Source organism: Phyllobates terribilis, unplaced genomic scaffold (genome assembly GCF_046119375.1).
Source record: "Phyllobates terribilis strain yellow unplaced genomic scaffold, ASM4611937v1 Scaffold_12__6_contigs__length_324123572, whole genome shotgun sequence".
NCBI classification, from domain to species: domain Eukaryota; kingdom Metazoa; phylum Chordata; class Amphibia; order Anura; family Dendrobatidae; genus Phyllobates; species Phyllobates terribilis.
The window spans coordinates 34,132,895-34,157,025 of NW_027362772.1; the positions used below are offsets into that span (position 1 = coordinate 34,132,895).

Genomic DNA, 24,131 nt, shown 5'->3' on the forward strand with positions numbered 1-24,131 from the left:
GGATACGCTCAAAAGCGGCAATAAGATCCAGAGCGTTGATATTGTCTACCGGCTCCAAAGTCCTATCCTCCAGACCATAATCCCGCCAGTCCACCAAATAAAACTTCTTGCCCCTAACCACCCTAGAAGCAATGATTTAATTTACCTCAAAGTCATCCTGTGCAGATTCCGATTCAGCCGGACCAGAGAATTGATTGAGAGTAACCGGCATGAGTAAAGAAACATGGAAGGTGTTAGAAATTCGCCAAGCGGCCGGCAATTTGAGCCGGTAGGCCGCATCATTCACTTTGGCCAAGATTTTAAATGGCTCCAAATACCGGGGAGCAAATTTAGTTGAAACCACCCGGGGGCGAATATTGCGTGCAGAAAGCCACACCAAGTCCCCAGGAGCATAACTTGGAGCAGGACGCCGATGCCTATCGGCTGTGACCCTCATACGCTCCTTAGAAGCACGCAAAGACTCCTGAGTCTGATCCCATATATCCCTGGCATTCGTTGCCCAATCCTCCACAGCGGGAAGAGGCATAAGAAGCCCCGCCGACCATTCCCTAGACGGCTTATTTTGCGCACAAGAGACGTATGTGAGATATCAATAGACATCTTGGGCCACGAATAGGACCGAGAAATTAGCTCTTTGGTCCATTTGTCCCCAAAGTGCCCTCCAATCTTGGAGGAGTGACCCCAATGGAGAACCTCTTGCCTACGAGACTCTGGCACAAAGGTCCTCCCAGACGGAAGTCCCTGCAAGGTGACAGGGTTCACAGAGAGTAAACTCTCGGATGGGACAATAAGCCGCGGTTCCAACTCTTCACCCAGGGGGTCAAAAGAGCGAGACAGAGCATCTGCCCGTGGATTAGATTTACGGATAAACCCCCTTGCCAGATTATCTGCAATCTATTCTGACATTGCTTCCGTCTCAGCGGCTGACAAAGGATATACCCTGCCTCTTGGAGGTTCCGAACCCGGTAGTAAATTTATGGCGCAATCATACGCCCGGTGAGGTAGTAGAGTCTCTTCAGCTTTTTTGGAGAACACATCTGCATACTCCGCGTATTGAACGGGTAACACTGACAGCTCCCGAGGTATCTCAGAACGAGAAACCAGAAGCGCCGGACGAATACAATTCCCCTGGCAGGATAACCTGACCAGTCCACCAGTTCTGATGGGGGGGAATTCCTCCGGAGCCAGTGCAGGCCCAAAAGTACCAAATCCACCCCCTCCTCCATCACTAGGAAAGAAATAGATTCATAATGGCTAGCTCCTATTTGGAGCTGTATAGTCTCAGTGCGATGGGTAACCTTCTTAGGCAGAACAAACCCGTTAACTACTCGGATTTTAACTGGATTACGAAGTAAAATCAATGGAACTGAGTGGCTCTGAGCGAAAGACACGGTCATAAAGTTTGCCTCTGCTCCCGAGTCCACACAAGCTCCAATCTCCACAGTCTTATGATCAAGAATGACTGAGGAAGGCAACAGAATTTTGGAGGAAACTAATTCATTTTCTTGTGACTCGCCTCCAACAGACACTAGAACTCCCCGTTTAACATGCGGAGAGCGACTGGCGTATCGCCCAGACCCCCGAGGGGTGTGGGACAGTAGACCGGATTTTATTGACTGTTTGGGAAGACAAAGACCCTCCGTGCGTGACACCTCCATGGGCACAGAGGGGTCGAAATTGCCCAAACCCTCACTCAGGGGCACTGAGAAGGTTGGAGCAGAACGCCCCCGTAGCTTCTCAGCAGTCACCTCCAATCGAATCCCGACAAAGGTCAATTCTGATAGCGAGATTAATCAATGCCTCAATCGTTACTGGCACCTCTCAGATAGCCAAAGCATCTTTTACATGCGAGGCCAGTCCTCTCCAGAAAATGGGAATCAGAGCTTTGTCTGCCCAATCCAACTCAGCTGCTAGGGTGCGGAAACGCACCGCATAGTCGCATACAGACGACGTAGCCTGACTAATAGCGAGAAGACGCATGGAAGTGTCATTGGTGATCTCAGGACTAGTGTTGAGCATTCCGATACTGAAATATCGGGTATCGACCGATATTCGTTGTATCGGAGTTCCGATACTGAGTTCCAATACTTTTACAATATCGAATACCGGAATCGGAAGTTCACATAATGCCTGCGCTCTGCAGTGTCTCTGAAGGATGACAAGCTGGATGGCAGCGCTCAGCTGCGATCCAGCCTGTCATCAGAATGCCATCCCAGCGTGGGAGAATTCTCCTGCTCAAGCGCTGACAATACATTATCTCCCTTACATCACAATTAAATGGAATTGCAGGAATTAATATTTTTTTAAGACGTTAATGCCACAGCCAAGGTGGTTGCCCAAATCGATGGGAACAGTGCTCACAGTGAAACATGAAAAGCCGGCAATTCATCAGCGGCATACACCAGTACCCGACAATTTAGAACAGAAAGAATAGAGCTTCACACATAGATTAGATAGATAGAAACATGTCAGTCACATATATAATAAGTATAGTGACAGTGTTGCTTACTGTACTTGTCATTTAGTGTAAAGGATTTATTTAAAAAAATAATAGTGTTTTCATGCACCGTCTCTTTAAAAAAGCCGGCCGGCAATTCAGCAGCGGTACCCGACAATTTAGAACAGAAACATAGAGCATCACACATAGATTAGATAGATAGAAACATGTCAGTCACATATATAAGAAGTACAGTGACAGTGTTGGTTACTGTACTTGTCATTTAGTGTTAAAATAAAGGATTTATTAAAAAAAAAATTGGCGTGAGGTTCCCCGTAATTATAGTCTCTAGCGGAGGTTAAGCAGACGGCTGTGGCAGATGTTTGAAGCCTGGGAAGGGGGTAATACCCACGGAGCATCCCAGGCTACTAATATCAGCCCCCAGCTGAATACCTAGCCTTTACTAGCTATTAAAATGGGGGACCCCCCGAAAAAATGACATGGGGTCCCCCCTATTTTAATAGCTAGCAAAGGCTAGGCTAGGGGGCTGATATTAATAGCCCAGGAAGGGTGCCATGAATATTGGCCCCCTCCCAGGCTAGAAACACCAGCCGTCAGCCGCCCCAGAAATGGCGCATCCATAGGATGCGCCAATTCTGGCACTTAGCCTCGCTCTTCCCACTGCCCTGTAGCGGTGGCAGTGGGGTAATAGGGTTGGGGTTGATGTCAGCTTATAATGCCAGCTGACATCAAGCCCAGGTTAGTAATGGAGAGGCGTCTATAAGACACCCCCATTACTAACCCCATAGTCAAAGTTAAAAAAAAACACAAACACCCAGAATAAAGTCCTTTAATTGAAATAAAGACACAATTCTTTATTGTTCTAAATTAAACCATACCTACCATCACGCCCATTCCAGCTGAAGCCAACGATCTCCTGCAATAAAAGTAAAATAATAAAGCAACATCATCCTTACCTTTCCATGGTTCCCATGACGGCTCCAGCTCTGCTACATTCACATGACAGGCTGGACCGCAGCAGAACGCTGCCATCCAGCCTGTCATCCCGCAGACACTGAGAAGCGCAGGCATGCTTGCGCTCCTCAGTGTCTGGCTGTGACGGCATCCAGATGAGCCGACAATGAACTCAGCTCACCTCATGCACATCACTGACAGCGTGGGAAAATTCTCCTGCGCATGCGGTGTGCGTGAGAGAATTCTCCTGCTGAAGCGCTGAGCGCAGGAGAATTTTCCCACGCTGTCAGTGACGTGCATGAGGTGAGCTGAGTTCATTGGACATGACCTCGGCTCATCTGGATGCCGTCACAGCCTGGCACTGAGGAGCGCAAGCAAGCCTGCGCTTCTCAGTGTCTGCGGGATGACAGGCTGGATGGCAGCTTTCTGCTGCGGTCCAGCTTGTCATTAGTGTTGAGCCACCCCCGTAGTGTTCGAGTTCGGTTCGGTTCGTCGAATACCCGTGTGTTCGCCGAACTGTTCGTCGAACTGTTTGTCGAACACCTTCGAACACCGTTAAAACCAATGGCAGGCAAACAAAAACACATAGAAACACATAGAAAACACCTTCAAAGGTGTCCAAAAGCTGACAAACTGCTCAGAAGACACAACTAAGACATGGAAAAGTGACAAGTACATATAGTCATGCGAAAAGAAAAGAGGTGGAGGAGTAAAAGGAGGGGGAGACACAGATATAGGCATGTCATGCCCTTCTAAAATCCAAAAAGTGAGAAGCCGACACGTTCAGTCCGCTCCTGCCCGTGCCACCTTCGTGTCGCCGGGTTTGTGCCAGAGCCGTGGTGAACCCTGACGGCCAGCCCCCCTCTCCCAATACTGGTGCCTGTCCGCTGGTGGGTCGAGCGAGCCCCCCTGTGGTGGAGGCAGCTCTAAGCTTTTTAATTTAAATTGTCTCTCTAATTTGAATGAATACACTTTAAATCCATTTACAAGGATCTATTGGAGGGCAAGTCTCATGCCAGCAGCCGCGTAATTCCAGCTCCAGTAGCGTCCACTAAAGCTGCTGCAGTTAAAAAGCTTTTATAAGGATCGAGCTCGGCTGTCCACCGCAAGGCATCCTACTGCCAGTCCCAGCCCCTATGCCTTGGGGTGCCTCCTGATGCTCTTCACTGAGTATCCCGTGGTCCCGAAGCATTTCCTTTGAAAAAATTAAGTGTCCAAACTACAGGTGGTGTAGCTTGCTTAACAGCCGGGATAATCCGCTGACTAGCAGACACTGCTACTAGGCACAAAGTATTTCCTGGGCTAGATGCAGTTAAAAATTTGTAATTAGATACTCTCGTTGGATGCTGAGAAAGCATTCCATAGAGTCTCCTGGCACGCCATATATGATTCTCTTAAAAAGCTTGGGGTAGGGGTCTAGGGGACCCTATTATAGCCAAAATCACGGCCCTGTGTCGCAATACGTCACCTAGGCTGAAGATAAATGGAACTGTAGCACCCTGAGGGCTCAGTTGCTACAGAGGTATTGCACCTCACCCAGAGGTGTGATATCTCACTCTCAGGTAAGGATGGAGTGTGGATCAGGACCCGACACCTGCATGCATTACACCACATTGGGCAGGGCGACCAATATGCCTCTGAGATGGGCACGACAGTCCCTGTCCCTGGCTGGAGTGGGGGGAGGGAACACTGAGGAAGGGGAACACTGTAGTGCAGGAGCAGGGAGGAAGCAGTTCCTGGGTGCATTGAGAAGGGAGTATAAAAGGTGGGCACCATCTTAGTTCAGTGCAGAGAAGTCTGAGCAGAAGTGGCAGGGAGCAGGGGCTCTGCATGAGCTCTGCTCCGGAGGCGAGCCTAGTAACAGAGGCCCAGGCCTGGAAGAGGGAGAAGGAAGGAAGAGGAGCGGAGAAGGCTCCAGGAACGAGGAACGAAGGGATCCCAGGGGTGCGGACGGGCGAGTCGCCACCGCACGCCCGAATCCACCTGCGTGGAGGGGTCAGGCCAAAGGGGGAGACCGGTCCCCGAAACTAGTGGAGGCAGGAAACAACCCTCAGCTAGAAACCGGAGGCTGTGACATTTTATGTGGCGCAGCCCCTCGCTACACCCGATAGGAAGGCACCACATAGGGTCAGGGAAACTGGCGCCAAGTTTACCAAGAGGAGGCCCGAGGCAGCCGGACAGAAGGGTTGGTAAGAAAGGCCAGACAAAGGACACACAAAGGGGGTCCTGTGAAGCGCTCCAAAGTTATCTGGGAGTTGTCTGAGCCCCTCACCTGGTGAGCACAGTACGACGTGGGCAGCCGTTACCTGCAGACGTGGTCTGGATAATAAGAACTGTGAGTAAAGGCCCTGGACTGCATCACTGACTCCGTGTCGTTACTGCTGCTGCCCTGCACCATCACCCCCATCCTCCGCATACACTGCCCTGAGGCTATACTCCTCCCGTGGGGAGTTATGCTACGCTCTGCTGCACCCACAACACCAGCCTCAGCGGTCTGCCCTGCAGCGGCGGTTCACTCTGACCGCAATCCACGGGTGGCGTAGTCGGACATTTAAACATCAAAACCACATAAATAGTTCCGCCACTGGTTTGACCACCCTGAGCCACGAAACCGGGTCACCGCCACGAAGACTACAACCACCAGCATCCACCAAAAAGGGTCCGGCTCCGGGTGTCCCAAGGCCCAGGGGGTGCATCAGAACATTTTCATCACCTTTCACAATCACCAATGGGACAAGGCAGGGATGTCCTCTGTCCCCTCTCTTATACATCCTAGTGACGGAGCACCTGCTCTCATCAATTCGCCATAACCCCAATATTAGGTGGATTGAGGTGGGAGGCACCGAGTACAAGTGCTCTCTATTTCCTGATGATGTCCTAGTATATATCACTCAATCACATATATCCATCCATGCTGTTATGGCTGAAATAGATCACTTTGTTACATGGTCAAATTTTAAAATCAATGCAGCAAAGTCTGAGGCCTTCGATGTCTCCCTCCCCAAATCCATATAGGATTCCATCCAGTCCAACTTTCCCTTTGCCTGGCCCTCACAGGGTATCAAATACTTAGGAATTCCTATTCATAGAGACCTCTCCCATCTATGTTATCTTAATTTTGGGCCCTTTATTGAACAACTCCATACAGACCACGGTTGGCAAGTTAGAACTGTAAGATTCACTACGTGAACCACTGGTGTTTTGTGGAAAAGCACATGTACACTGTGTTCCAAATTATTATGCAAAAAGTGTTTAGGAGTGATAAGGGAAGAATTTGTTTGTTTGTCAGTTAAACTCATTGATGGTGATGTGTGTCAGGGCTCTTTATATCACTGTAAGCAATTGCAGACACCTGTGCTAATTAGTTTGGCAGGTGTGTCCAATGAAAGGCAAGACTACTTAAGAAGCCTGTCTCACATTATTAAGCAGCCTACATTTTCTGCCAAAATGGGAAAAAAAAGGATGTGTCGGCTGCTGATAAGCAACAAATTGTGGAGTGTTTAGGTCAAGGCATGACTACAATCAACATTGTGGATGATCAGGATGAAGTGTCTTGGCAATCAAGAAGTATGTAGCTGATTCACAGTACACACGTGTGCGTGCTGATAAGGGCAAATTGAGGACTCTTTCCTACAGGCAATTACGTCAGGTTAAAAGAGCAGCGGCAAAAAAGCCTTGTCATAGCAGCAGACAAGTTTTTGAAGCTGCTGGTGCCTCCAACGTCCCCCGAACAACAAGATGCAGGGTCCTTCAGAGGTTTGCAGCTGTGCATACGCCATCCTGTCGACCTCCTCTATCCACTTCACACAAGCAGAAACGGCTCCAGTGGGCTAAACATTACATGAAGACTGATTTCAAAACTGTTTTGTTCACGGATGAGTGCCGTGCAGCGCTCGATGGTCCAGATGGATGGAGTGGAGGATGGCTGGTTGATGGACACCCCACGCAAACACGGCTACAGCGCCAACAAGGAGGAGGTGGAGTAATGTTTTGGGCTGGAATCATGGGGAGAGAGATTGTCGGCCCCTTTAGGATCCCTGAAGGCGCTAAAGATGAACTCCATAATGTATGTGGATTTTCTCAAACAGCACTTCCTGCCATGGTTCAAGAGGAAGAACCGTGTATTTCACAGCAAGATCATTTTTTTGCATGATAATGCACCATCTCATGCTGCACATAAAACATCTGCATCTCTGGCTGATATGGGAATAAAAGGGGACAAACTTATGGTGTGACCCCCATGCTCCCCTGACCTCTACCCCATTCAGAACCTCTGGAGCATCATCAAAAGGAGTGTCTATGATGGCGGGAGGCAGTTCACATCTAAGCAACAGCTCTGGGAGGGTATTCTGTCCTCATGCAAAACAATTGAAGCAGAAACCATCCAAAACCTGACAAATTCAATGGACGAGAGAGTTCAGAAGCTCCTTTCGAACAAGGGGTCCTATGTGAAAATGTAACATCACCTAGAATAAAGTTTTGAGTTGAAAACTGTTTGATTTCAGTTTCTAATAACCTGCTAATGCTTATAATTTCAAAAATGACAATTTTTTTGGTCTTTATTAAAATGAAAAGGTTGATCGAAAAGTTTGGGGGATCTAAGAGTGTGGCAACCCAGTAGTCATGATTACTTCGAATTCTGACAATATGAGGGTCATGTTGCAGGTAGTGCAGCAAGAAGGCACTTATGTGTCTTGCGCATCTCGGAGCCCCAAAATTATTTTCCGGGCTAAATGAAGCTAAAAATTATTATTAATTTTAAATCTGGTGGAGCTTAGTATAGATGGCCTAATAGGATCAGTGCTACACACTGCTACAAAGCCCAAATTATTTTCCAGCCAAGATACAGATAAACATGATTAGTAATTTTAAATCTGGTGGAGCTTATTATAGATGGCCTAATAGAATTAGTGCTGCACACTGCTACAAAGCCCAAATTATTTTCCAGCCAAGATACAGATAAACATGATTAGTAATTTGAAAGCTTAAAACGGTTGGTAGGGTGATTTTAACCAATCATCAAGCTTTTACTCTCCCCAGGATGACACAGGGGTAGAAAAGTCGTTTTGGATCCATGATTTGTTCATCTTTATGAACGTGAGTCTGTCTACATTATCAGTGGAGAGCCGCGTGCGCTTATCTGTCAGCACACCACCAGCAGCGCTGAACACACGTTCAGACAGAACGCTGGCTGCGGGGCATGACAAGATCTCCAAGGCGTAAGTGGCTAGCTCCGGCCATTTATCCAGATTGGAAGCCCAAAAAGAGCAAGGGTCCAGTGACACAGTCATGGCTTCAATGTTTACTTGGAGATACTCCTGTACCATCGTCTCTAGGCGTTGACTATGTGTCAGACTTCTTGTCTCCTGTGGCCTTGCAAAGGATGGGCTAAAAAAGTGGTGAAATGATTCCGCAAAATTGATGTTACCAGCAGATACTGTGGTTCTGTTACGGTTTGAGTGCTGAACACTTGACGGTCCCACGGTTGGCAAGTTGGAACTGTGAGATTCACTACGTGCACCACTGGTGTTTTGTGGAAAAGCACATGTAAGATTCTGCAACAGTCTCTGCTGATACTCCTGCATGCGTGCATCCCTTTCTATGGCAGGAATAATTTCTGCAAATTTACTTTTGTACCGGGGATCTAACAGTGTGGCAACCCAGTAGTCAGGATTATTTCTAATTCTCACAATTCGAGGGTCATGTTGCAGGTAGTGCAGCAAGAAGGCACTCATGTGTGTTGCGCATCCAGGAGCACCAAGTCCCTGTTGTGTTGGTGGCGAGGTAACAATCATGCTTCCTTCCTCTGTCCTCTCCCCCCAACCTCGCACAACAGAAATGTGATCAAGGTCTCCCTCATCTGATGAGTCTTCCATCAGTTCATCCTCCACTTCTTCCTGGGCTCCTGCACCTTCCTCACTAGTTTGGCTGCTACCATGCGCCCTGGTAAAACCATCTCCCCCACCCTCACATGCCTGCCGCCTTGGTGCTGCCGACCGTCTGGACCTTGCAGATGTTAGCCCTTCCGCATACAACTCCTCCTCCTCTACTTCCTCCACCTCCTCTTGTGCCACCACCTGACTCCGAATTCTGTTTAACATGTGCTCCAGCATGTAAATCACCGGAATAGTCATGCTGATAATGGCATCGTCAGCACTAAACATCTTCGTCGCCATTTCAAAACTGTGCAGAAGGGTGCATAGGTCCCTGATCTGAGACCACTCCTCCAGCGTGATTTGCCCCACCTCTGGATCTCGTTGGCCCAGGCTATACGTCAGAACGTATTGCACCAGGGCTTGTCGGTGCTGCCACAGTCGCTGCAACATGTGCAGAGTTGAATTCCACCGGGTAGGCACATCGCATTTTAGCCGGTGAAGTGGCAGGCCCAACGACTTCTGTAGAGATGTAAGTCGCTGAGCTGCGGGATGCGAACGGCGGAAGTGAGCACACAGCGACCGTGCCCTCTGCAGAGGGCCATCTAGTCTGGGATAGTGGGCTAAAAATTGCTGGACAACCAGGTTCAACACGTGAGCCATACAAGGCACGTGTGTGACATTGCCCCGGCGAAGGGCCGCACCCAGGTTTGCAGCATTGTCGCACACGGCCTTCCCTGGTTTCAGGTCCAGTGGAGACAACCATTCATGAAATTGGTTCTCCAGAGCTGACCACAACTCCTCAGCTGTGTGACTCACATTTCCCAGACATTTCAAAGTAAAAACCGCCTGATGACGTTGAGCCCTACTGCCAGCATAGTAAGGAGGTGTGCAGGATCCCTTCTGCGCAGTTAGAAAGCTTGTGGCATGACCAGACAGGCTTTGGGTGCAGGTGGAAGACCGAGAGGAGGTTGAGGAGGCAGAAGCAGTGGAGGAACTTTGACATAAAGAGGATTGACGCACAACTCGTGGGGACGGCAAGACTTGGACAGCAGCCCCTTGTCCTGCTGTCACCATAGTTACCCAGTGCCCAGTCAGCGACATGTAACGCCCCTGTCCATGCCTACTCGTCCAAGTGTCTGTGGTGAAATGCACCCTGTCACACACAGAGTTTCTCAAAGAAGCGGTGATGTTGTGTGCGACCTGCTCGTGGAGCGCAGGCACACCTTTCTTTGAGAAGTAGTGCCGACTGGGCATCTGGTACTGGGGCACTGCGACGGACATAAGGTCTCGAAAATCCTCTGTGTCCACCAGGCGGAAAGGCAGCATTTCTGTAGCCAAGAGCTTGCAGATGGTGAAATTCAACGTCTTAGCTTTCTCATGGCTAGGAGGAAATTGTCTTTTACTTGTCCACATCTGAGGGACCGAGGGCTGGCTATTGTGCTTAGATGGGGTTGATAAGGGTGTCCGCGGCAAACTGCCGGTCTGTGAGGAAGATGCAGGCGGACATGTTAGGTTGTCTTGATCCAAAGGTGGTGCTATCGATGTCGGACAGCTCTCAACACCAGCTGGTGTTACCACCTCCAAAGAAAATGATGACCTGCCAATCATGCTGGCTGTTGCGGGTAAAGAGGTGGCAGGTCTGCGCCCCAAAACAGGTGTGACTGCTGTCCCCCCAGTCACAGAGGATGAAGAGGCCGCGGATGCACAAGATATGGCAGACGGTGGTTGGCCCGGCCGGCTAGGCCGCATTGCAGCACACTGAGCTTCCCACTGCAACTTATGCTTCATGTCCATGTGCCGGTTCATGCATGAAGTACTCAAACTATGTATTTTTTGGCCTCTACTTAGCTTTTGCTGACAAATGTTACAGATAACACGAGTTGGGTCATCTTTATCGATCTGAAAAAATGCCCAGGCTATGCAAGGCTTAGCACCCATGCGACCTGAAGAGCCACCACGACTTGTGGTGAGAGGCAGAGTTGTGTTTGAGGATGCAGTAGTTGACGTGCTTCCAGTACTACGTCTCTGTCCAGGAAGGCGCAACCTGACCTCGTCGTCACTAGCATCTTCCTCCACCTCCTCTGCTGACCTCATCTCTTGGCTGACTGTGGGTTGACAGTAAGTGGGATCTCCAACCTCATCATCATCACCCTGTGCGTTATCACACCCGTCGTCCTCAGAGCCAACCTGTTCCTGCCCTGACAAAAAACTAAAGTTGTCGCTCCAATCAGGTATTTGAGTCTTATCATCGTCTTCCTCATTGTCTCCACCAACAGGAGTTACAGTTTGGGAATGAGGGTCTACATTATGGTCAGAACCTTCTGCGTCTGGTCCTGGATCCGACTCATAAAGATTCTGGGCATCAGTGCAGATAATTTCCTCGTCTGGATTCACAGAAGCGCTGGAGTCGACCTCTGATTCCCAGGCTATAGTATGAGTAAACAGCTCTGCAGACTCAACCATCTGTTCTACCTCATACTCAGACGGGCAGCTGGAGATTTGGGAGCTGTGAGGAAGCAAGTGCGATTGGGGTGACACCTTTGAGGACTGGAGTATTTGTGATGTTGAAGTTGATGTGGAGGAGAGCCCACTTAAAGGAGCACTTGATATCCGTTGAAGCACCTGCTGTTTTTGTGCCTCATCTGGAATTTGTAGCGATTGACGTGGCCGTAAGAAAGGGATCTTATCACATTGTCCGCTAAAAGAAGTAGACATTTTAGTTTGGCTGGAAGATGGTCTTTCTTCTGCAGATGTTACTGTTGCTTTAACACCTACCCCACGGACACAACCTTTTTTCCCCTTCCCAACACGCCTATTCCCTTTTCCACCAGCAGCAGGCCTTTTTCCACTCATTTTGGTGGTTAACTAATTCACAACTCTGGAGTTGTTTGCACAAAAAAACAATGGATGGGAACCGAGCAGAGCTGAGTGGCCAAACTGTGGTATTAGGCCAAAACTATTGGCTGGGTTAGATGCAGAAAAAAATTATATTCGATTTGCAACCTGATGGAGGTCAGTATAGATGGACTAATAGAACAAGTCCCACACACAGCTAGAAGCCCAAATATTTTTTCAGAGGTAGATGCAGAAAAAAAATATATTCAGTTTGCAACCTGATGGAGGTCAGTATAGATGGACTAATAGAGAAAGTCCCACACACTGCTAGAAGGCCAAATATTTTTTCAGAGCTAGATGCAGACAAAAAATTATTTTGAATTTGCAACCTGATGGAGGTCAGTATAGGTGGACTAATAGAACAAGTCCCACACACTGCTAGAAGGCCAAATATTTTTTCAGAGCTAGATGCAGAAAAAAATTATATTCAGTTTGCAACCTGATGGAGGTCAGTATAGATGGACTAATAGAACAAGTCCCACACACAGCTAGAAGCCCAATATTTTTTCAGAGGTAGATGCAGATAAAAATTATTTTTAATTTGCAACCTGATGGAGGTCAGTATAGATGGACTAATAGAGAAAGTCCCACACACTGCTAGAAGGCCAAATATTTTTTCAGAGCTAGATGCAGAAAAAAATTATATTCAGTTTGCAACCTGATGGAGGTCAGTATAGATGGACTAATAGAACAAGTCCCACACAAGCTAGAAGCCAAAAAATTTTTTCAGAGGTAGATGCAGATAAAAATTATTTTTAATTTGCAACCTGATGGAGGTCAGTATAGATGGACTAATAGAGAAAGTCCCACACACTGCTAGAAGGCCAAATATTTTTTCAGAGCTAGATGCAGAAAAAAATTATATTCAGTTTGCAACCTGATGGAGGTCAGTATAGATGGACTAATAGAACAAGTCCCACACACTGCTAGAAGCCCAAATATTTTTTCAGAGCTAGATGCAGAAAAAAATTATATTCAATTTGCAACCTGATGGAGGTCAGTATAGATGGACTAATAGAATGATGCTATGCCCAAAAGATTTTACTTCACTAGGTGCAGTAAAAAAATTGGTATTCTATACACAGGTGGTATATCTTGCAACACAGATAGGCTACTCCACTGACTAACACACTCTGCAATAGGCCAAAAAGGACTAGCTTTGCTAGATTCAGCCAAATGCTGTGAAAAAAACTTGCACAGCACTGGCACAGACTTGCCTGGCAAAAACTGATAGGAACTGATGTAACCTAGTCCTGAAAAGGACTGCAATTACAATTAGTCTTTACTCCCACAATCTATCTATTTAAGAGCACAGGCCTGCCTGACAAAAGTCGTAGGAAATGCTGTAACCTAGTCCTTAAAAGGACTGCAATCACAACTATTCCCTACTCCCAAGCTATCTGTAGATTTGTGCGAAAATTGGCTTGAAATTATCAAGGTATAGCGCACACAGCAACAGCGGTGCCGTCTAACACGCAGCTGCAGCAGTGAGAAAATGGTGGCGACGGGGGAAATGGCTTAGTCTTATAGGGCAAGGACATGTGACATACCCTGCCAATGACACATGCCCTTGCTTGTGTGAAAAACAGCAGTTCGCTCCGTGTGTGCGCTGCTGATAGGCTGACAGACTGCACCTCCCCACTGCAAATGCAGGAAAGAGAAAAAAAAATGGAGATCTTCATTATTCCTGCAGAGATCCATCCCCTGCCCCTCCCCCCACCCCGCTGTACACTCAAACTGCGTATTAACATTAATTTTCATCATTACTGAGAAAAAATCTAGTTATGATTTTGGCGCACGAACAGTTATCGAACATAACCTCGAACAGCCGAATTTTTCTCAAATCGTTCGTGTTCGCCGAACGGCTCGAACACCGCCCAAAACAGCTCGAATTTGAGATTGGCGAACAGTTCGAGTAGAACAACGCTCATCTCTATACTTTACTAGAAATTCATGGTGGTCATGTCTAATATTGGCGTGACTCCATGAATTTCGGGCTTAGTGCCAGCTGATAATGCCAAGCTGGCCCTAACCCCTTTATTACCCAGTGAGCCACCGCACCAGGGCCCTGGATGAGTTGGGTACAGCGCCAGAAGATGGCGCTTCTATGAAGGTGCCATTTTCCAGGGTGGCTGCGGACTGCAATTTGCAGCGGGGGGGGCCCAGAAAGCTTGGGCCTCCCTGCACTGCGGATTCCAGCCCCCAGCTGCCTAGTTGTACCTGGCTGGACACAAAAATAGAGCGAAGCCCCACGTATTTTTTTTTTTAATTATTTCATGAAATTCATGAAATAATTAAGAAAAAAAGGGCTTCCCTATATTGTTGTGTCCAACCAGGTACAAATAGGCAGCTGGTGGTTGGGGGCAGCCCGTTCCTGCCTGCTGTACCTGACTGGACACAAATATAGGGCGAAGCCCCACGTCAATTTTTTTTTAATTATTTCAGGAAATTCATGAAATAATTAAAAAGAAATTGACGTGGGGCTTCGCACTATATTTGTGTCCAGCCAGGTACAGCAGGCAGGAACGGGCTGCCCCCAACCACCAGCTGCCTATTTGTACCTGGCCGGACACAACAATATAGGGAAGCCCTTTTTATTTATTATTTCATGAAATAATTTAAAAAAAATTGAAGTGGGGCTTCGCACTATATTTGTGTCCAGCCAGGTACAGCAGGCAGGAACGGGCTGCCCCCAACCACCAGCTGCCTATTTGAACATGGCCGGACACAACAATATAGGGAAGCCCTTTTTTTCTTAATTATTTCATGAATTTCATGAAATAATTAAAAAAAAAAATACGTGGGGCTTCGCCCTATTTTTGTGTCCAGCCAGGTACAACTAGGCAGCTGGGGGCTGGAATCTGCAGCGCAGGGAGGTCCAAGCTTTCTGGGCCCCCCCCCCCCCGCTGCAAATTGCAGTCCGCAGCCACCCCGGAAAATGGCGCGTTCATAGAAGCGCCATCTTCTGGCGCTGTACCCAACTCATCCAGGGCCCTGGTGCAGTGGCTCACTGGGTAATAAAGGGGTTAGGGCCAGCTTGGCATTATCAGCTGGCCCTAAGCCCGAAATTCATGGGGTCACGCCAATATTAGACATGACCGCCATGAATTTCTAGTAAAGTATTTAAAAAAAACACAAACACCCAGAAAAAAGAACGAAACCTAAAAGCTGACAATTACTGACCAGCAGGAAAGGGCCTGGCCGGACGCCGCGAGAAAGCCCTTCTCCTGCGTACCGGCCTAACACTGACCTTCTCTAGGGGTGTGTTCTTTTTTTCCTCCCGCATGAAGCCTCCTAATAATGATTCATCAAAGCTATGCATGGGAAAAGTACACGTCCCCAGAAAAGAATTTGTAGTGACACCCCCTTGGAGTTAGCATAAATTGGAATGTAAACTTTACAAATTAAAATCTCTGAAATGTAGATGAGAAATCTAAAAATAAAAATGTTTTTCTCAAGTCTTTCATAATTATTTCTTGATGTGAACAGTTTGACTTGCTAACACCGGTGAAAACTAGTGAAAGGTCCCTTTTTAAATAAAAAAAAAATAAAACTAGACCAGTTTGGTTTTCCCGTAATCATGCTGACTTGGAGAAACATGTTGACAGGTCATTTTTGGTGCACAATGAACACTACGCTATTTTTTTTCACCATTTCACTGCTCTTGGAATTTCCTGTATTTCAGTAGATTATTAGATAAAATGTCATATGTCATTCAGAATTACAATTCATCTCACAAAAAGTTCTGATATAGCCATGTGGACAGAAAAATTAAAAAACATAATGAGGAGGCGAAAAAAACGAAAGCGCAAAAACAAGAATTGGCCATGCTATTACACTCACCTTTAAGTCTTCATATTCACTTTCAACATCTTTTTTCACTAGATCACAATATGCAGCATCTGTTGACTCAACAGCCTGCAAGAAATAAATATGTGAATGACAAAAGAGGAAGAAATAAAATATTTATAGCAGATAAAAAGTGATTCATTGAGTTTAATGGAAGAGATAAAACTAAATAAAGATGTCTTTTAGATGTCTGATGTCACATTAAAGAAGTTGTCCACTACTTAGACAACACCTTTTCACACCCACACTTGGCCCCAATAAAAAAAAAGCTTATACTCATCTCCTGTTCCAGCGCCATTTTAGCGGTGTCGGCACTCGCAGTCGCGGGGCTCCCGTGCAGTTGTTGTGACACGTGAGCTCAGCACCCAATCAGCGATGGTGTCACTGTCCCCGACTTCTCTCAAATTGAACTTGAAGATAAAGTCTGGACTGCGGTTGATCTCTGACTTCCTCTTCGTGTTCTGTTTTTCCAAAGGCGGAGACAGTGATGCCAGTGCTGATTGGGCGCCTGTCTCACATGTCACAACAACCACATGGAAGCCCCGGGACCACTAGTGCCAACACCGCTGGAACGGCACCGGTATGGGAGGTGAGTATAGGCTTTTTTTATTTTATCGGGGACAAACATTTATATCAAGAAGGGGTTGTCCTAGTAGTGGACAACCCCTTTAAGTATTACAGCAGAAAGTGATCACAGACTGAGCTTCCCATGCAGAAACTTAAAGGGGGGAAGTTTTTTTAAAGAGTTCTGTTGCTGGCAAGAGATCGAAAAGTGCATGTAGTAGACTCCCAAGTACAAAGCCTCAGCCAATAGACAGATCTTCGTTGGTTAGTTTTATGGTGGGAGGTCAGAATTGTCTCGCTCTCCTTTCTCATCCTCCTGATACTGTGCAGAGCTCAGAATTTATCTCACGATATATAAATCATTTTACCTCGCTGCTTGTCACTTTTCGACATCTTTTTCTAGGAAAAAAAGAATGTTTCGCAATTATTACGGTTATCAATTCTAGTATAGAGTAAAAAGAAGCAAACTAAAAGAAAGCACAATAGAACTTATACAAGAAAATACTGAAAAAATATTTTTGTTCTTGAATAGTGTATAAAACAGTTTCACAAATATTTCAGATTTACAACAAAAACAAAATTGTTGCACAAACTCTTCGTTGTGGTGATTACTTTTGCTATCTCTCTCCAGATGGTGCCACATTAATATAACCCAGCACCATACAGAAGCAAGGAAACCGGGTAAGATTTTGAGGGAACATTAATAATACTCTGAGAAGTCATATAATGGCAATAATGACAACCTTCGCCCCTTATCAAGAAATATAGAAAATAAAATACATTATTTGGGTACAATTACTGTCACCTTGTCACAATTTTCAAGACACTTGTTTGATATCAGACAGAAAATTCAGACGCTAAAATAAAAGTTTAAATCTCCAGGTTGTCCTAACTCTAATCTCATACTGTAAATATTTCTTAATTTGATACATGGTAACAAGCCTCGAGTTGGCTGAAATCAGCACTCGGTTTTAAACTCATGAATATTTCAAAAAGTATTTAATTCACTGACAGAAAGCAAAAATCCTAGAGATAGTGATAAATAAATTAAAACATTTGCAGAACAATTCAATATAAGTTATTTGCATGAAATGAGAACACCCAATTTAATTCTAATTAGTAGTGTTGAGCGAACATGCTCGACACTGCTCGGTACTCGCCCGAGCGTCACGCTACTCGGGATGTTCGGCGAGCATCGAGCATTTCCGGGTTACTCAGGCGGGAGCTCGGGTCTCTGCCCTGCATGTTTGGTGCTCTTTACAGAGCCAATGAACATGCAGGGATTGCCAGCCAGTCACTGTAATGCTGCAGCCATGTTGTGGGCATTACAGTGATTGGTTGGCCGCACAGCGTCACCTTGAGTATTTAAAACCGGGCGCCGCCATCTTGGACACAGTCGCTCCGGATCAGACAGTGTAGGGACAGCGCTGCTGATTTAGGGAGAGATATATCCTGCAAAATAGTTAGTGTAGGGTCTGTAAAGGCTGCCAAATCAAACAAACAGTTCTTCTCAGGACTAATATCCATCCCAGGTATATCAGGCAGGCAGGCAGGCTGTATAGGAGACGCAGTGGGTATACCAGCAAACGCTGCATTACAGTCCTGTGTGCTGCTCCTGTTGCTGAAATTGCTGGACTTAGCTCCAGGTCCCGGGGGCCAGGAAAAATCCTTTTTTTTTATCTAAATCCTCTTTTTTTTTTCCTCCTTCACAATGTACAAATACCCATCTTATTAACCTTTTGGTGCCCCCCCCCCCCCCCCCAAAAAAAAAGTGTGCCTCTGATTTTTCAGACACAAATATATCTGTTGAAAATAGTCTGGTGTAGGCCAGAGAAATAGAAGTGTGGTTTTGCAGTTCTATGGGCCATTTGTATCTAAAAAAAAACAGTTTGAGTGTGTCGCTCACTGTTCAACCGCAAATATATATATATTTTAAAAAGCCTGGTATACACCAGCAAATTATTACTGTGGTTTTGATGTTCCACGGTAAAACATCTCTATTATCCTGTTTTTGGCATTTTTTGCTGTATAAAAATAATAAGTGTCTCCCTGATTTTTCAGACACAAATATATCTGTTGAAAATAGTCTAGTGTAGGCCAGAGAGACAGAAGTGTGCTTTTGCTGTTCCATGGTAAAAAATCTTTATTATCCTGCTTTTTGCATTTTTTGCTGTAAAAAAAAAAAAAATAGTGTCTCCCTGATTTTTCAGACACAAATATATCTGTTGAAAATAGTCTGGTGTAGGCCCGAGAAATACAAGTGTGGTTTTGCAGTTCCATGGTACAAACGTCTGTATTATCCACTTTTGGGCCATTTGTATCTAAAAAAAACAATTTGAGTGTGTCACTCATTGTTCAGCCGCAAATATATATATATTTTAAAAAGCCTGGTATACACCAGTAAATTATTACTGTGGTTTTGATGTTCCACGGTAAAACATCTCTATTATCCTGTTTTTGGCATTTTTTGCTGTATAAAAATAATAATAGTGTCTCCCTGATTTTTCAGACACAAATATATCTGTTGAAAATAGTCTGGTGTAGGCCAGAGAGACAGAAGTGTGCTTTTACTGTTCCTCGGTTAAAAATCTCTATTATCCTGCTTTTTGCATTTTTTGCTGTAAAAAAAAAAAAAATAGTGTCTCCCTGATTTTTCAGACACAAATATATCTGTTGAAAATAGTCTGGTGTAGGCCCGAGAAATACAAGTGTGGTTTTGCAGTTCCACGGTACAAACCTCTGTATTATCCACTTTTGGGCCATTTGTATCTAAAAAAACAGTTTGAGTGTGTCGCTCACTGTTCAGCCGCAAATATATATATATTTTAAAAAGCCTGGTATACACCAGTAAATTATTACTGTGGTTTTGATGTTCCACGGTAAAACATCTCTATTATCCTGTTTTTGGCATTTTTTGCTGCATAAAAATAATAATAGTGTCTCCCTGATTTTTCAGACACAAATATATCTGTTGAAAATAGTCTGGTGTGGTGTAGGCCAGAGAGACAGAAGTGTGCTTTTGCTGTTCCACGGTAAAAAATCTCTATTATCCTGCTTTTTGCATTTTTTGCTGTAAAAAAAAAAAATAGTGTCTCCCTGATTTTTCAGACACAAATATATCTGTTGAAAATAGTCTGGTGTAGGCCCGAGAAATACAAGTGTGGTTTTGCAGTTCCACGGTACAAACCTCTGTATTATCCACTTTTGGGCCATTTGTATCTAAAAAAAACAGTTTGAGTGTGTCGCTCACTGTTCAGCCGCAAATATATATATATTTTAAAAAGCCTGGTATACACCAGTAAATTATTACTGTGGTTTTGATGTTCCACGGTAAAACATCTCTATTATCCTGTTTTTGGCATTTTTTGCTGTATAAAAATAATAATAGTGTCTCCCTGATTTTTCAGACACAAATATATCTGTTGAAAATAGTCTGGTGTAGGCCAGAGAGACAGAAGTGTGCTTTTGCTGTTCCACGGTAAAAAATCTCTATTATCCTGCTTTTTGCATTTTTTGCTGTAAAAAAAAAAAAAATAGTGTCTCCCTGATTTTTCAGACACAAATATATCTGTTGAAAATAGTCTGGTGTAAGCCCGAGAAATACAAGTGTGGTTTTGCAGTTCCACGGTACAAACCTCTGTATTATCCACTTTTGGGCCATTTGTATCTAAAAAAAACAGTTTGAGTGTGTCGCTCACTGTTCAGCCGCAAATATATATATATTTTAAAAAGCCTGGTATACACCAGTAAATTATTACTGTGGTTTTGATGTTCCACGGTAAAACATCTCTATTATCCTGTTTTTGCCATTTTTTGCTGTATAAAAATAATAATAGTGTCTCCCTGATTTTTCAGACACAAATATATCTGTTGAAAATAGTCTGGTGTAGGCCAGAGAGACAGAAGTGTGGTTTTGCAGTTCCACGGTACAAACCTCTGTATTATCCACTTTTGGGCCATTTGTATCTAAAAAAAACAGTTTGAGTGTGTCGCTCACTGTTCAGCCGCAAATATATATATATTTTAAAAAGCCTGGTATAGACCAGTAAATTATTACTGTGGTTTTGATGTTCCACGGTAAAACATCTCTATTATCCTGTTTTTGGCATTTTTTGCTGTATAAAAATAATAATAGTGTCTCCCTGATTTTTCAGACACAAATATATCTGTTGAAAATAGTCTGGTGTAGGCCAGAGAGACAGAAGTGTGCTTTTGCTGTTCCACGGTAAAAAATCTCTATTATCCTGCTTTTTGCATTTTTTGCTGTAAAAAAAAAAAAATAGTGTCTCCCTGATTTTTCAGACACAAATATATCTGTTGAAAATAGTCTGGTGTATGCCCGAGAAATAAAAGTGTGGTTTTGCAGTTCCACGGTACAGACCTCTGTATTATCCACTTTTGGGCCATTTGTATCTAAAAAAAACAGTTTGAGTGTGTCGCTCACTGTTCAGCCGCAAATATATATATATTTTAAAAAGCCTGGTATACACCAGTAAATTATTACTGTGGTTTTGCTGTTCCACGGTAAAAAATCTCTATTATTCAGGTTTTGGTAGTTTTTTCCGTAAAGAAAAACAGTAGTGTCTCCAGACTGTTGTGACACAAAAATATATCTGCTGAAAATAGTCTTGTGTAGGCCCGACATCCCAGTGTGGTTTCGCAGTTCCATGGGTCAAATCGCTGTACTATCCAGGTTTGGGCCTGTGGTATCTAAAAAAAAAGCAGTTTGAGTGTGTCGCTCACTGTTCTGCCGCAAATATCTCTATTTAAAAAAGTGTAGTATACCCCAGTAAACAATAACTGTGGTTTTCCTCTTCCACGGTTCTAATCTACTCTTTATTACCCTTTTTCCATTGATAGTGCAAGTGTAAGCTATTTTACTTCATTTACAATGGGCAAGGCGCGTGGCAAGGGACGTGGAAGTGGACGTTCTGGTGATGGTTCGTGCAGAGGACGGGGCCGTGGCCAAGGTGAAAATGTGCCACAACCAACAGCCACATCTTCTCGCTCCCACTTCTTGACCGAATTACTAGGGAAGCACAGAACAACACCAGTATTGAGAACTGATCAGTGTGAACAGGTTATTAATTGGATAGCAGACAATACTTCCAGTTACCTGGGCACCACCACCTCCGGTCTGTCTTCCACACGGTCAACTCTAAGTAGCCGTGAGTCTCGACCGCATACTGCTCCTCACCCTGATGCTTCTTCCTTCCACCATGCCGAGTGTCGTCAGACAGCAAGTGATCCCACACTTGGACACTCTGAAGAGCTGTTCACTGGTCCATTTCCATAGTTGGGCCCCTCGCCTGATACGCTTGAAGTGGTGGAAGAGGAGATACCATGTTGCGATGCCCAAATATTTTAACAGCCACGGCCACAGGAAGTGGATGTTGGCAATCTGTCACAAGAGGTGGACGATGACCAGACACAATTGCAGGAAGTGAGGAGGAGGATCGTGGTGCGCAAGTGGAAGAGGAGGAGGTGGTGGATGATCTAGTAACTGACCCAACGTGGAAGGAGAACATGCAGAGTGAGGCCAGAAGCACACAGGGGGAGGGAGGCAGAGTACCCCAACAGGCAGGAAGAAGCAGTGTGGTGGCCGCAGACAGAAGGCAGGCAACCGTTCCCCGTAACACCAACACGAGGGACGTTGCCAGTACAAGCGGTAGGTCTTCCAGAGTCTGGAATTTTTTTAAAGACTCTGCTGATAACCCCAAAAAGGCCATATGTTCCACCTGCCATGCCAGCATCAGCAGGGGTGACAAAACTACCAGCCTGACCACCACCAGCATGATCAGGCACATGGCAGCAAAGCACCCGACTGTGTGGGGCGAAACCCAGGGTCCACGACCAGTGTCAGCGGGTGTCACCACTGCTTCTTCCACTGTTGTGCGTGCAATCGAACCCCCTGTTGTGTGTGCAAGGCAATCCTCTGTCCATACTGCATGTAAAGATGCCCCCTCCTCTCAGTCTTCACTTGTTATGGCAGTTTCTCAAGAAACAGCATCAACGTCCACGTCCCACCGCAGCGTTCAATTGTCCATATCCCAGACCTTTGAACGAAAGCGGAATTTCGCAGCTAACGCCCCACAGGCCACAGTCCTAAATTCGCACATTTCACGGTCTGCTTGCATTGGAAATGCTGCCTTTTAGGCTGGTGGAGACGGAATCCTTCCGCAATCTTATGGCAGTGGCCGTCCCTCGGTACTCGGTCCCCAGCCGACACTATTTTGCCTGGTGTGCCATCCCCGCACTACACAAGCACGTGTCCCAAAGCATCTGCCGTGCCCTCAACAACGCAGTTACTGGGAGAGTCCACCTGACAACGGACACGTGGACAAGTGCTTGTGGCCAGGGACGGTACATCTCTCTGACGGCACACTGGGTAAACATAGTGGAAACCGGGACCCAGTCGGACCTTGGGACGGAACACATCCTCCCCACACCGAGGATTGCGGGCCCTATGTCAGTCAGAGTTGCCCCCACAGTGTACAGCTCCTGCGCATCCTCCTCCTCCTCCTCCTCCTCATGTTCAGCCTCCATCTCAGATATCACCACATCAGTTACAAGCAGGAAGCATTGCAGTACTGCCTCCGCCAAGCGGCAACAGGCTGTGCTGAAACTCATAAGCTTAGGTGATAAACCTCACACTGCTTGTGAGTTGTGGACAGCTGTGAAAGAGCAGGCAGATCTGTGGCTGAGACCGCTGAACCTACATCCCGGCATGGTCGTGTGTGACAATGGCCGTAACCTGGTGGCGGCTCTGAGGCGAGGTGAGATCACACACGTACTATGCCTGGCTCATGTGCTTAACCTCGTGGTTCAGCGGTTTCTTAAATCGTACCCCGAGTTGCCAGATCTGCTTGTGAAAGTACGCCGCCTGTCAGCTCATTTTCGCAAGTCGGCTACAGCTTCCGCCGCCCTTGCTGTGTTGCAGCAGCGTTTGCAGCTTCCGGCACACCGACTGGTGTGTGATGTCCCCACACGTTGGAACTCTACCCTCCACATGTTGCAAAGGATTTGTGAGCAGAAGAGAGCAGTTGTGGAGTACCAGCTGCAACAAGGCCGTCGATATTCAGGTCAGACTCCACACATAAGACCTCAGGAGTGGACCTGGATGTCTGACATATGTACCATCCTGACAAACTTTGAGGAGGCCACCAAGATGGTGAGTGGCGATGACGCCATCATTAGTGTCAGCATCCCACTTGTCTGTCTTTTGCAACGCTCTCTGCAGAGAATTAAAGAGGAGGCATTGCAGCCAGAGTATGATGAGATGGATCAAGAAGCCGTAGCGGGCGATTACACACATCCCAGCCTCATCTCATCCCAACGTGCATTGGGGGACAATGAGGGAGAGGAGGAGGAGGAGGAGGAAGAACAGGAGCTGCTATCATGCGTTGTAGACGGTAGTACCTGTACAAGTGTCATACCGTCGGTTCAGCGTGGGTGGCCTGAGGACAGGGGGGAGGAGGAAGAGGAGGAGGAGGAGGAGAGCATGGTCAGTCGTCATCTTGGTGAGGACACGGAAA

General features: G+C 46.0%; 1 protein-coding gene across 2 annotated transcripts in view; it reads right to left on the reverse strand.

The window, feature by feature from the left end:
* LOC141172996 (sialoadhesin-like) overlaps positions 1-24,131 on the reverse strand; it is a 74,559-nt gene that overhangs the window by 8,646 nt on the left and 41,782 nt on the right. For both annotated transcript variants that reach the window (XM_073657613.1, XM_073657612.1), the window contains 2 exons: positions 16,965-16,995; positions 16,027-16,101 (listed from right to left, as the gene is read on the reverse strand). In XM_073657613.1, the coding sequence (XP_073513714.1) occupies positions 16,027-16,101; positions 16,965-16,995 (106 nt within the window). The remainder of the gene's footprint in view (positions 1-16,026; positions 16,102-16,964; positions 16,996-24,131) is intronic.